At 37.6% G+C, this 12,887-nt stretch overlaps 2 protein-coding genes across 5 annotated transcripts; both read right to left on the bottom strand.

Annotated features, from left to right (window-relative positions):
* Positions 1–4,144: 4,144 nt before the first annotated feature.
* On the bottom strand, positions 4,145–5,654 carry LOC143875906 (alpha-terpineol synthase, chloroplastic-like). The gene is made up of 4 exons (XM_077377488.1): positions 5,392–5,654; positions 5,076–5,214; positions 4,708–4,956; positions 4,145–4,606 (listed from the first exon to the last, which is right to left on the bottom strand). The coding sequence occupies exons 1-4, from the start codon at positions 5,652–5,654 to the stop codon at positions 4,301–4,303; spliced, it is 957 nt and encodes a 318-aa protein (XP_077233603.1). The 3' UTR covers positions 4,145–4,300.
* Positions 5,655–8,999: 3,345 nt separating this feature from the next.
* LOC143875756 (alpha-terpineol synthase, chloroplastic-like) lies at positions 9,000–12,887 on the bottom strand. Of its 4 annotated transcripts, XR_013250185.1 has the most exons (5): positions 12,672–12,886; positions 12,128–12,383; positions 10,102–10,160; positions 9,716–9,932; positions 9,000–9,229 (listed from the first exon to the last, which is right to left on the bottom strand). XR_013250185.1 is itself a non-coding variant. In XM_077377359.1 (3 exons), the coding sequence occupies exons 1-3, from the start codon at positions 12,798–12,800 to the stop codon at positions 11,823–11,825; spliced, it is 609 nt and encodes a 202-aa protein (XP_077233474.1). In that variant the 5' UTR covers positions 12,801–12,887; the 3' UTR covers positions 11,273–11,822. The 4 variants fall into 4 exon arrangements, 1 of the variants encoding a protein (XP_077233474.1); XR_013250186.1 differs by lacking the exons at positions 12,128–12,383; positions 12,672–12,886 and having other exon boundaries at positions 9,716–9,947; positions 10,102–10,162; XR_013250187.1 differs by lacking the exons at positions 12,128–12,383; positions 12,672–12,886 and having other exon boundaries at positions 9,716–10,027; positions 10,102–10,148.

A 12,887-nucleotide genomic window follows, 5' to 3' on the forward strand; every position in this document is an offset into this window, starting at 1 on the left:
AAGTTATCATAAAAAGGACCTTTTCAGATAAGGAGAAAATGAAACATTACAAAGAGCTTTTTCTTCCCCTCAATCTGAAAATTGTATGGGATACATATTTTGGCAATATTTGGAGAGAAATTTTGATATCAAATAACTGAAAAGCACCTCTTTTAAATAAATTTTATTTATAATCAACCCCAATGGAAGGGGCTAACATGACTACATACTAATCTTATGTCCATACCTCCTTATATAAATGGATACATTTGAATACATCCTGAGAACCGAAATTGGGTATATTATTCCTTAACCTAAATGGGTTCAACCAACAATAACATGATTCGAAATGGGTTCAACCAACAATAGCATGATTCGCTCCTTGGTTTGGTTGTTTGGATCACCAAATCCATCACTGTCTATGTAATAGTGTTGGGCAATCTGTGCCCCACCCAATGTGGAACGGAGAAAAGGTTCAGGAAATAGAGAACAACAGATTGAATCTTTATTCATCTTCTTCCATGTATCACTAATTAAGCCTCTTATATGTTCGTGAGCAACTGCCTCTGAAGCGCCTGTTTCATACATGTAACATTGAATAGATTTGGGAACATCACCTCTCTGTAGCTTCGCCTGGAAAAAGAAAACAAATATATATGTACACACAATGAAGCCAATGATTTTAGACAAGTAGTGTAACATCCAGAAGTTAGGATGGTAGAGGAAACAAGATTGCTAAGTAAGATGTACCGTCGAAGTCCCCAAATCATCCCAAAGACGAACAATCATCGCGGTCCAACGTACAACATTTGGATAGCTTTCTATGCAATCTAGTGCTTCCTTAGTTATCTTTGGTTTCAGTGAAAAATAAGCATGTCCTTGTATGACCGATCCTGCTATCGAAATCACCCCATTGTTAAGATACTCATCAAGGGTCGGTGTGTACTTATTGCTTTTTGAAGTGCCTCTCGTACATCTCACCCTACAAACACCCAACAAGTTAGTACAATCCACATTGCTAAAGATGGGAAAATCAATGTTTCAAAACACAGATACAACTCAAAACGCAGCCAAAGCAAAGTTTAGTTGACTTGGCGTGATGCGGCTGAGTAACCAATTAATGTGGCCTGAGTACTTGGTTTATACAGTCGAGTACTCGAGAGAGTCAAAAGCAGTTTAATTTGATTGAATTTATAGAACAAATTGAGGAGGAGAACAAGAACACAGCCAAGGTAAAAAGGAGCCAACTTGAACGAGTTAATAATTAATTAATGATGCTGGGGCCGGGATTTTGAAACTATGGGTAAAACATTACGAATTCCATTGATCACCTTATAGTCACTCTTTAGTGATTGGATGAAATCATAATCTGCGAAGCTTTGTTGGTAATTTGCTGATCGCCGGGTGATAGTCAGCTTCAATGTTGGAGTGCTTGAAACGGTTGTAAGGTGATTGGCCATGTTTAAATTTTTCTAAGATGCTGCGAAGAGGAACAAGAAGCTGGGGCCTACAGGGAAGAGTAGATGAAGAGCTTATCTTAACTGAGTTGTGATTATGAGACAAGTAGTGTTGAGATGGAGTATTTATAAGCACTTCATTCATGTAACACAGGTTTTTCTTTTCAGTAATGATGTTGATGGACACGAATTGAAGTTTAAGTGCTGCCAGTACTTACTGCTATCAAAATAAATATGAAATGACGGAAAGAGGAAAGTCCCTCCTCTCTTTCAAACCAATAAATAGTTTGTAAAACTCAAGTTGACTACGTAATGTAATCTTCTTGATTGGACTCTTATTTTAGGAGTCTTTTTATTGGCCTTTTAATTGAAAACATGTCGGATCAAATAACATGGTGGTGCGCCCAAACGGTACTTGGCGGTCGGCCACTCGTTCGTTTGTTTGTTAGATTTTTTAGATATTTTGTTGTATCACTTAGTATTGAAAGTTTGAAGGTCTCTGGGGTAGTCTTATCTTCTACAAGGCTTTGTTCTTCTTATCTAGTAGTATTTTAGCAGGTTAATTTTCTATTTAGTTAGTGAGGAATGCCCTCTTTTTTTTCCAAGAACGGAATCCCGTTTACCTAGTAGTGCTATTTTTAATATATTGACATATTTGCTTTCATTAAGGTGCCGGTCACGTTTGTAACGTGAAAAACTATCTCCAATAAAATCAGATTTATCAATCTTGGGTTTTCTCATAAAGAAAAACTCTACCCGACCCAGTATAATTTCATAAGTAGGGTGGGTTCCGGAAAACCCGACCCGCACCCGACTAAAGTTGCAACCCTAGTGTCATGGGAAAACAGTTGAGGGCAACCCAGTCTTCAAAGAACACTCCATGTCACGGGGACGCAGTTAGCATTTTGAGCCATCAATGTCTAGTGAATTCTTCAGGGGTAGTCTACAATAGAACTTTTGGTGGGCACTCATGGTTGAGAGGGTTGGTTGGCCAAACTTCTTAGGAGGAGTTGGCCCCGTGACATGCTGACTCCTCCCTGGATAGGCCTAGCATCTGTGGGCCGGAACCTTAGTGGTTTGCTTGTGGGTTGTGATGGCAAAATTTAGAATGAAGAAACAGATTTGGAAGAATCAAATAATAAGCAATAAAAAGAAAGAAGATAAAGTAGGCAAGGCATGCAAAAGGCTTTCTCTTAAAGACTTTAATTTCCCCACTTATGCAGGTGGCTACCATGAAATATGTCCCGAGGATACAATGTCTACACTAAGAATAAGGGCTGCACCCCAAATTCAAAGCAACCAGTATGCCCTTGAGAAAAAACAGAAATTGTAGAAAACATAATAGAGGGGACTGTTAATTCAGGGAAGAACAGAAGTTATTTTTCCCCACTGGTCTTTGTCGTCTGTTATAATATTATAAAAGACATGAGACACCCCAAGAGTTTCTTAAGGTAAGGCACGCCTTTCCAACAGTAGAAGTGACCGTTGGACAAAAAATTTAAACTTGGACCAAAAATTTAAACTTGTTTTAGACCGTTGGTTCCCAACGGTTCTTATCTTATCTTATATATATATATATATATATATATATATATATATATTACCCTAGGCTAGCCTTGTAGGCCATGCCTTACTCACTTGAGGTCTTGTGTAGAAAACAAGAGGAGGGGAGACTTTTTTATGGCCTCTTCAATCACCTCCAACTTTTCTCCCAACCGATGTGGGACTAAAGAAATAGAGTTTTGCTTTGTTACTTTTACTCTTTCTATAGTTTTGTTTGACCTAGCTTGCACATGAGTCACATATGTTTGCTCCATCTTTTCTTAAAACTTCCCACTTGCCTCCTATTTCAAATTCAAACTCTATTTAGAAACTCTAATTCCACCACCACTTTCCTAAGCAATCATGTCTCCACTTTTCCATACTCATTGCCACTTTCCAAAGCCATTAACTCTCTATTTTCTATTGACAAAGCCAACCTTCATTTACTTCTTTTTGCTAGAATTTTTTGTAGAGATTCTCAACTAGAGAGACCTCCATTGAAGCTCTATTGTGTGCAAGCTTGAAGCAAAGTTCCAACTTGCCCCATTTTCTCCATGTTTTAAAGGCTTCTTTTTATTATTCTTATTTTGTATTCTAGTTCTTATAGCATACGCATTGAAGTACATCTTGTTGTTGATTGTTTTTTTTCTTTTTCAATTGTGGATCTGGGGCTAATGTAAAATTTGATTTCACTGCTTGAGAAGTGGATATTCCGGTGTTTAGAATTCGTAAATCGTCATTAAAAAAAGGCTTAAGATAATTAGCAGCTATTAGTTGACAAAAGCTGAAGTTTCTATTGAATTGGCCACCTCTTCTTCTCCGACCCTACAAGAGTTGAAGGATTGAAAGGTCTCTTTGGGGGGCAATTGTGTCAATTTTGACCGTATAGGTTGGAAAAGAATTCCTTAGTGGCATTTAGTATGAAAGTAAATTGTATTGTGTCATTAACAATGTATTTCGGCAATATTTGGAGAGAAATTATAATATCAAATAACAGAAAAGCACCCCTTTTTTTTTGAAGAAAGTAACAGAATTTATTCTAGAAGAAAAGAGATTACAACAGGTATGAGAAGTCCCCGCAAAAAGGCGACCTCAGCCCACAATACAAAAAAACACCGCAAAAAGGCAATATTTGGAGAGAAATTATAATAGCAAAATAACAGAAAAGCACCCCTTTTGTGTTAACTTTATTTGCAGTAAATCCCAATGGGAAGGATTTACATGATTGCATACAAATCTTATGTCCACACACTCTTTAACAGATAACAATACATTTGGGCATATACTGATAACCACTAGTGTCAAACTAATACCAATCCCCATCAACTACCAAAACCGAAATGGATGGGGTCAACCAACAATAACATGATTTGCTCCTTGGTTTGGTTTTTTGGATCACCAAATCCATCGCCCTCGTGGTAATAGTGATGGGAAATCCGCGTCCCACCCAATGCGGCACTGATAAAAGGTTCAGGAAACAGAGAACAAGAGATTGAATCTTTATTCATCTTCTTCCATGTATCACTAATCAAGCCTCTGATATGTTCGCGAGCAACTGCCTCGGAAGCACCAGTTTCATACATGTAACACTGAATAGATTTGGGAACATCACCTCTCTCCAGCTCCGCCTGAAAAAATACATATGTATACACAATGAAGCCAATGAGTTTAGACAAGTAGTGTAACATCCATTTTGGTTGAGGAAACAAGATTGCTAAGTAAAATGTACCGTCGAAGTCCCCAAATCATCCCAAAGTCTAACAATCATCGATGTCCAATGAATGACATTTGGATTGTTTTCTATGCAATCTAGTGCTTCCTTAGTTATCTTTGGTTTCAGTGAAAAATAAGCATGTCCTAGTATGACGGATCCGGCTATCGAAATCACCCCATTGTTAAGATACTCGTCAAGGGTTGGTGTGTACTTATTGTTGTACCATTTTGCCTCCATGAGGTATGCTTTACATAAATCTGCCCACTAAATTACACAAAAACACTCACTAGATAAGTTGAACACTTCCAAGTATGAGAATTTCTATAACACATGAGAATGAAATTAGTTTTCACATCACTACAAGAAGAAAATTAATGCAGTACCGTTTTTTTTAAATACCGGGTGATTTCCCATCCCTGTTCTTTTAGGGTGTCATAAGCCATTTCATTGACAGTGTTGAAGAGAGCCATAAAACATATCTTCATGTAATCTGGAAGCTGTTCCATAATCTTAAGATCCCATCTAAAATATTTCCATCAAACATAAGAGCATGATCTTTCATGAGGAAATTTCTTGGAGGCAAAAGTCCAGAGTGAAAATTCTAAGGGAAGGAGACAAAAATACGACATATTTTTATGAGAATTAGACAAGAAGTACTGACAAAATTTCTCCTAAAAAGGCAAATACTTAAATACAAACCTATCTACAGCATCTGTAAAAAGCACTAATTCTTCTTGGGTTCCATAAAGATCGTAGATATCATCAATGGATGTTACTAGTTGAACCGCTTTTGTAATCACTTCTCTAGAGTACCCAAACTCAGGTTCGGAGAAAATTCCAATAGACCATAAAAAGCTCTCACTCAAACGGTCTCTAGCAAAGCTCAAGTGGTTAACAAGACCCAATTTCCTCCACCACTTAAGCCATGGTAAGTGCAACAGATGAGAGCAATGTAATTCCATTGTTAGGTACTTTACACATACGCAACACATTCTTTATACATCCTCAGTCCCTTGCCACTATTTAAACAAGGGAGTGGAGATAATACTTCACTTTATAAACTTATATATAGAGATTTTATATGATGAGTGTTAGCGGTACGGCCCTTGATATTTGTTCCAACAACAGCTTAGTTTTTGAGAAGCTGTTGTAGGATCAAATATCAAGACTGGTACTTCCAAGCTATGGTGTTACCACGTTTACGTCTTTGTAAACCCATTCATCGTGTCGGCCGACTAGAAAAACTTTCCTCATATATATATATATATATATATATAGAGAGAGAGAGAGAGAGAGAGAGAACGGTTCCTACACATATGTGTAGATAAGTTATCTACACACTAGCTTAAAATACAGTGGGGGCCACATTATTTCGGTGATCCAAACCATTCATTTTTAAGGCCCTCACATAGATAAGGGTGTCCACAAAAAATCAGATCCATAGGATCATCCTAACCATTCGAACTGTGGAGGCAAAAAATGGACCAATTTGTGAAGGTTTAAAGACATCCATTTTACCTCCACAAATCGTAGGGTTGGGATGATCCTATGGATCTGATTTTTTGTAGACACCCTATCTATGTGAGGGCCTTTAAAATGGATGGCTTGGATCACCCAAACAATGTGGGTCCCCACTGTATTTTAAGCTAGTGTGTAGAGAACTCTCTACACATATGTGTAGGAACCGTTTTCTCATATATATATATATATATATATATATATATATATATATATATATATATATATATATATATATATATATATATATATATTATACTAAGCATGTTTCTTTCCTTTTGTCATTAGCCTTTTCCAAAAAACAAATTTATTGGAAAAACTTTTCTTCATACATCATGCTATGTTTTAATAGCGTGGGGCCTAACAAGCATAGCATAGGTGAGGCCGCCGCTGTCCTTTCTTTGACTTCCATGGAAGGCCCCATAAAATGTGCATAAAACAAATTCTGTGCCTATTTTTAATTAGAAAAATATGAGTGAATTTTTGTTTTATGTCGGAAGAAACGGTGGGTAAAGAACAAACAAAAGCAATGGAAATCATTGAAAAGATGATAGAAATATAATTTCCCTGAGGGATTTGCTAGCGTCCATCGCAGAAGGCATTTCAGGGATTGTATGTTGCATCTGACAGCAGCCACAAAGACTCACTTTTCAACAGATTTTGTCTTCATTCACTCTGTGGCTGCTGACAGATGCAACAGACCATCCACGAAATGCCTTCTGCGATGGACACTAGCAAATCCCTTTCCCATATATGGGAAAACAGTAAATGAGGTAGAGGTCATTTACGCTAAATGAGGTAGAGTCCCACAAAAACATGGGTCTCACATTTTTTGACGTGATCCAAAGCATTCATTTAGAAGGACTTTACATAGATAGGGTGTGTACCAAAAATCAGGTCCATAGGATAATCCTAACCCATCCAAAAATGGAGGGGAGAATGGACAAACACTATAGGGGACAAATGTACCCATTTTTGCCTTCCACTTTTGGAGGGGTTAGGATGATCCAATGGACCTGATTTTTGTACACACCCTATCTATGATTTGGCCTTGCAAATGAATGGTTTGGATCACCACAAAAATGTGGGACCCATGTGTTTTGGCACTCTACCTCATTTAGCGTAAATGAGCTCTACGTCATTTACAGTAAGCCATATATATATATATATATATATATATATATATATATATATATATATATATAGAGGAAATTGTTGGTGCGCTTAAGCTCACCAACCTTATGGTGCGCTTAAGGGCCCAATCACATGGGTCCCACATTTTCTGTGGTGATCCAAACCATTCATTTGCAAGGTCCTTACATAGATGGGGGGTGTACCAAAAATCGGCTCCATAGAATCATCCTAACCCATCCATTTTTGGAGAATCATCATAACCCATCCACAAATCTACCCAGTTTTGTCCTCCACAAATGGAGGGGTTAGGATGATCCTATGGAGCTGATTTTTGGTACACCCCCTATCTACAATAGGACCTTGCAAATGAATGGTTTGGATCACCACAGGAAATGTGGGACCCATGTGATTGGGCGCTTAAGCGCACCATAAGGTTGGTGAGCTTAAGCGCACCAACAGTTTCCTCACACACACACACACACACACACACACACACACACACACACACACACATATATATATATATATATATATATATATATATATATATATATATATATATATATATATACACTAGTAAAAAACCCCGTGTGATACACGGGCCGACAAAGAACTGTACGGACCACGTCATAGGTTGATCCAAACCATCCATGTGATGGAAGACAACATAAATAGGTTGTGCCCCAAAAATCATTTCCATAGGCTGATCCTAGCCCTCCAATCTATAGAGGTTTCCATAATTCCTCTTAAATCGGATGGTTAAGATCACCCTATAGATTTTTTATTAAAAAAGCATAAAGGAGGGGGTTAAGATTGAAATTATGTGGCTTTAATGGGTGCCTTTGTTAAAAAGCATAAAGGAGGGGGTATGATTGGAAATATGTGGGTTGAATGGGTGCATTTGTTAAAAAAGTAAAAAAAAGTGATGTGTAATTCTCATAAAATTTTCAAAAAATTCTCTTCTTTTCTCTTCTGCTATATAGTATATAGATATACTAGTGGATAACCCGTGCGATGCACGGGTCAAAAAAAAATAACTTGCCAAAATGTTGCTAATATGCGTAGGTTATTGAGAGATAGAAGCAATTTTACTAAAATTATGGGACATAGTGGAGATTTTTTCTCCAATACATAGAAATAATGGTATTTACTTTTCTGAAATTTTATATGAATTCTCCCAAAAGCCTATTGATACGACAGATTTGAGGAAAATAGAAAGACCAGCAAAACCAAAAATAAACAGGGCATAACCCAAGGGGCCAGTATCCATGATGCTGCTGCCATTCTCCATAAGTTTGCAACCCAAACTCTTGTTTGCCAAGAGGAATAGAAAAGTGAAATTGATTGAAAAAAAATGGATATACTGAGGATGGTGGTGTGCGGTACGCAAACGAACATGATGAAACATGGTATTCTGAGGTCCAAGTTCAGATCCATGAAGACTCTGAAAATTTTGTGCATGCAATTTCGTTCCCGTATAAAGTCATCCCATAAGGAGGTGGCACAAACAGGTTCCCATGTGTTTTGGATGCCTGTAGCAAGAAACTATGGAAAAGTGGTAGCAGACTTCCCTCATATGAGAGGGATCAAGAGTAATCTCCCCAGCCACAATATAGAACTATTGAAGGAATCTAATACATAAAGACCAATGCCCATATTACCAAATGATCATAGTGAAGAAAAATACTACCAAGAGGGTAGTTATTGTGACTGAAATTATATATCCTCATCATATAAAATTGTAATAATCCTCCGTTGCGTCAATGGTCAGACCAATTTGTGATAGACCTAACATTGTCAATTTTGGAATTGATACGAAATGCCATCCCAACATTGGCAATCTTTGAGCATCTTGAAAGGTCCATCTCTTTCAAACCATTCATTCCTAAAACCAAGAAAATAGAATATCCAATCATAAGTAATCCCATATGGAATCACCAAATCAACCATAAATCATGAGCCCGATACAGTTAAAGCATTGCATCCAGTAACATTATAAGTGAGTAGTGGAGATAAACAATCTAATAATTTTTTTAATTTGCAACACAATTTAAGAGTTTAGAAACCATTGAAAAAAATGAAGAGCAGAATGATTGATATCCCCGCAACCTGCTATGTTTAACGTGCCAAGGTAGTGAAGTACATCTAAATGTCAGAAAAATTTGTACCAAATTTAAAGCAGCAGCAATAAAAAGAATGGAAATAAAAATTTAAAATATGTAAGGGAATAAGAACTCATGTATCTCTTCTATTCATGAACCATGAATTTGGCTGTTTCAGGGACCCTGAAAATTCCTAAATGCCTTGAAGAAGCATGCATATAATAAAATATAAAACAGTGAAATCTGCACCAGACGAATTTAAAAATCACCTGAAATAAAGAGTTCGAACTCTAGAAAACCCTAGCCCTAATCTGACGAAAGAGAAGCCTGTTCGAAGGTGGGCATTAGGAGATATGAGTTTTATCTGTGGCATTGAGCTAAACATCTTGCGTGCAGACATCTCTCTAGGGCCGGCATCGATCCTCTTTTCATAGTTGATGGTGGGCTTCAGGAAAAGTGCGGCTCTGGTAGAGATTTAGAGAGGAGCTGCGCTGTCCGCAACTGACAGGAATTATTTTTTCTTATTGAGAGATGAAACGGTAGAGTAACATGAGGCGATAATGAACAAACAGGGCATCATCCTTAGGAAAACAAAGAATTTAGTATAACTGAAATCAGAAAAAATAACATAAAAGGGCATTGAAGGAACACATACTGCGCACTGCCCATTTTTATAATGGAATTGAACAGGTTCTGACCCCGACAAAGAGAAACCTAAAAATCCATGAGAAAAATATTAAAAATCTTAATCTTAATAGCAATCTGAATATCCAAAAAAAAGAACGCAAATCAGGAAACCCAAAAAAATGAACTAATAGGGGGACAAAGACCCATCCATTTTCCTTCCATTTCTTTAGTTTACAACCATTATTGCAAGGTCTCAGTAAAAAAAGAAACGAAAAGAGACCAGAAAAAACCAACGTACAGACTGTGGAGTCGAATCCATCCATGCTGTCGAGCAGGATATAAAATATCTCAAAAGAAAAAATCTCTCACGGAAGACACCTAATACAGAGAGAGTGATGTATACACAGAAGCTGCGTGTATACCATAAAGGAGGGGGGTAAGATTGAAATTATATGAGTTGAATGGGTGCATTTGTTCAAAAAAGTCAAAAAATGTGACGTGTAAATCTCATGTAATTTTCAAAAAAATGGAAAAAACTCTCTTTTTTTCATCCCAGCTTATTGTAGTAGATATGTATAGTAGAAGAGAAAATAAGAGAATTTTTTGTAGAATTACACATCACTCTTTTTGACTTTTTTTTTTTTAACAAAGGCACCCATTCAACACACATATTTTCAATCCTACCCCATCCTTTATGCTTTTTAACCAAGGCACCCATTAAAGCCAAATAATTTCAATCCTACCCCCCTCCTTTATGCTTTTTTAATAAAAAATCTATAGGGTGATCTTAACCATCCGATTTAAGATGAACAACATATTATGAAAACCTCTATAGATTGGAGGGCTAGGATCAGCCTATGGAAATGATTTTTGGGGCACAACCTATTTATGTTGTGTTCCATCACATGGACGGTTTGGATCAACCCGTGATGTGGTCCGTACAGTTCTTTGTTGGCCCGTGCATCGCACGGGGTTTTTTACTAGAATATATATATATATATATATATATATATATATATATATAGAGAGAGAGAGAGAGAGAGAGAGAAAACAGTTCCTACACATATGTGTAGAGAGTTCTCTACACACTAGCTTAAAATACAGTGGGGGCCCATATTGTTTGGGTGATCCAAGCCATCCATTTTAAAGGCCCTCACATAGATAGGATGTCTACAAAAAATCAGATCCATAGGATCATCCCAACCCTACGATTTGTGGAGGTAAAATGGATGTCTTTAAACCTTCACAAATTAGTCCATTTTTTGCCTCCACAGTTCGAATGGTTAGGATGATCCTATGGATCTGATTTTTTGTGGACACCCTATTAATGTGAGGGCCTTAAAAATGAATGGTTTGGATCACCCAAATAATGTGGCCCCACTGTATTTTAAGCTAGTGTATAGATAACTTATCTACACATATGTGTAGGAACCGTTTTCTCATATATAGAGTTTTTGTGGACACCCTATCTCTGTGAGGACCATTCAAATGAATGGTTTGGATCACCCAAACAATGTGGGCCCCCACTGTATTTTAAGCTAGTGTGTAGGTAACTTATCTACATCTACACAAGTGTGTAGGAAATGTTTTCTCATATATATATATATATATATATATATAGGAAAAGGAGTGTGCGGTCGAGGGCCCAAACACATGGGTCCCAAATTTTTTGTGCTGATCAAAACCATTCATTTGCGAGGCCCCATCATAGATAGGGTGTGTACAAAAAATCAGGTCCATTAGATCATCCTAACCCCTCGCATGCTCTACTTGTCTTGCCAACTTTTGCTCGAAGCTCTTCCCCTTGAGAGCATCCGTGAGATGCATGGTCGTGAAAGCTCTTGCCTCGTCCATCATAGTTTCTCCTTCGAAAGCAAGGTATGATGCTTCATACAAGCTTAATATTCCCTTCGTATCCTCGCAAAGTGATTCCATGAAATCACCCTTATAGACTTTGAAGCCATTGAAAACGTCTGTTTCTCATACACTAGAAAATTCAGTGATCATATATAAAAAAAATTACAGCCAAAATTGTGTGATGAGAGCATATTCACCTTGTGAGACCTCAAACCCATGTTGTCTAAGTAGCCCAAATCGAAGAGCCGTAGCATAGAGATCGTCTCCCATGTTGCAGTCATCTACGGATATTATCCTCAGTGCTTCCTTGATCTCCTTCTTGAAGTGATACCCTATCCCTAAGCTTTGGAGAGTATCGATCAGCTTCAGTTGATCTACTCGTTGGTCTACTTTTTCGAGCAAGCACCTCACTTCTTCCTTGGGCTTTTTCAAGTACCTCTCGTACATCTCACCCTACAAACACCCAACAAGTTAGTACAACTAGCGTTTCAAAATGTGGATGCAAGTCAAAACGCAGCCAAAGCAAATCCTAGTCGACTCATACTGATGCGGCCAAGTACTTGGTTGACACAGCCAAGTAACAACAAAGTACTTGACAGAGTTAATGGAGTTTTGATTGAATTTGTAGGGCAAAATGACAAGAACACAACTATGGTAAAAAGGAGTCGACATGGATGAATGAAGGATGACGCATGGGAGTTTTAAAACTATGAGAAATACACTAGGAATTGCGATGATCACCGTGTTGTGACTTTTTAGTGATTGGATGAAATCATAATCCGCAAAGCTTTGTTGGTAAGTTGCTGATCTCCGGGTGCTAGTCGGCTTCAATGTTTGAGTAGCTAGAATGCATGTAAGGTGGTTGGTCATGTTGAAAATTTTCTGAGCTGATACGGGAAGATGGGGTGGACGAGAAGAGGAGATGAAGAACTTGTCTTAACTAAGGTGAGATGATGG

The sequence above is a fragment of the Tasmannia lanceolata genome, unplaced genomic scaffold, assembly GCF_043159265.1.
Source record: "Tasmannia lanceolata isolate RefF3 unplaced genomic scaffold, GAP_Taslan_0.1 ptg000004l, whole genome shotgun sequence".
Taxonomy (NCBI): Eukaryota; Viridiplantae; Streptophyta; class Magnoliopsida; order Canellales; family Winteraceae; genus Tasmannia; species Tasmannia lanceolata.

What these genes read in the sequence shown, in the direction of transcription:
- LOC143875906 (XM_077377488.1), bottom strand. Translation starts at nt 5,654, where the DNA reads ATGGAATTACATTGCTCTCATCTGTTGCACTTACCATGGCTTAAGTGG. An exon ending in CCCGGTATTTAAAAAAAACG is followed by an intron (nt 4,957 to 5,075) that starts GTACTGCATTAA and finishes TGTGTAATTTAG; the next exon opens with TGGGCAGATTTATGTAAAGC. An exon ending in ATGATTTGGGGACTTCGACG is followed by an intron (nt 4,607 to 4,707) that starts GTACATTTTACT and finishes GTATTTTTTCAG; the next exon opens with GCGGAGCTGGAGAGAGGTGA.
- LOC143875756 (XM_077377359.1), bottom strand. Translation starts at nt 12,800, where the DNA reads ATGACCAACCACCTTACATGCATTCTAGCTACTCAAACATTGAAGCCG. An exon ending in CACTAAAAAGTCACAACACG is followed by an intron (nt 12,384 to 12,671) that starts GTGATCATCGCA and finishes GGGTGTTTGTAG; the next exon opens with GGTGAGATGTACGAGAGGTA. An exon ending in TGGGTTTGAGGTCTCACAAG is followed by an intron (nt 12,047 to 12,127) that starts GTGAATATGCTC and finishes TATGAGAAACAG; the next exon opens with ACGTTTTCAATGGCTTCAAA.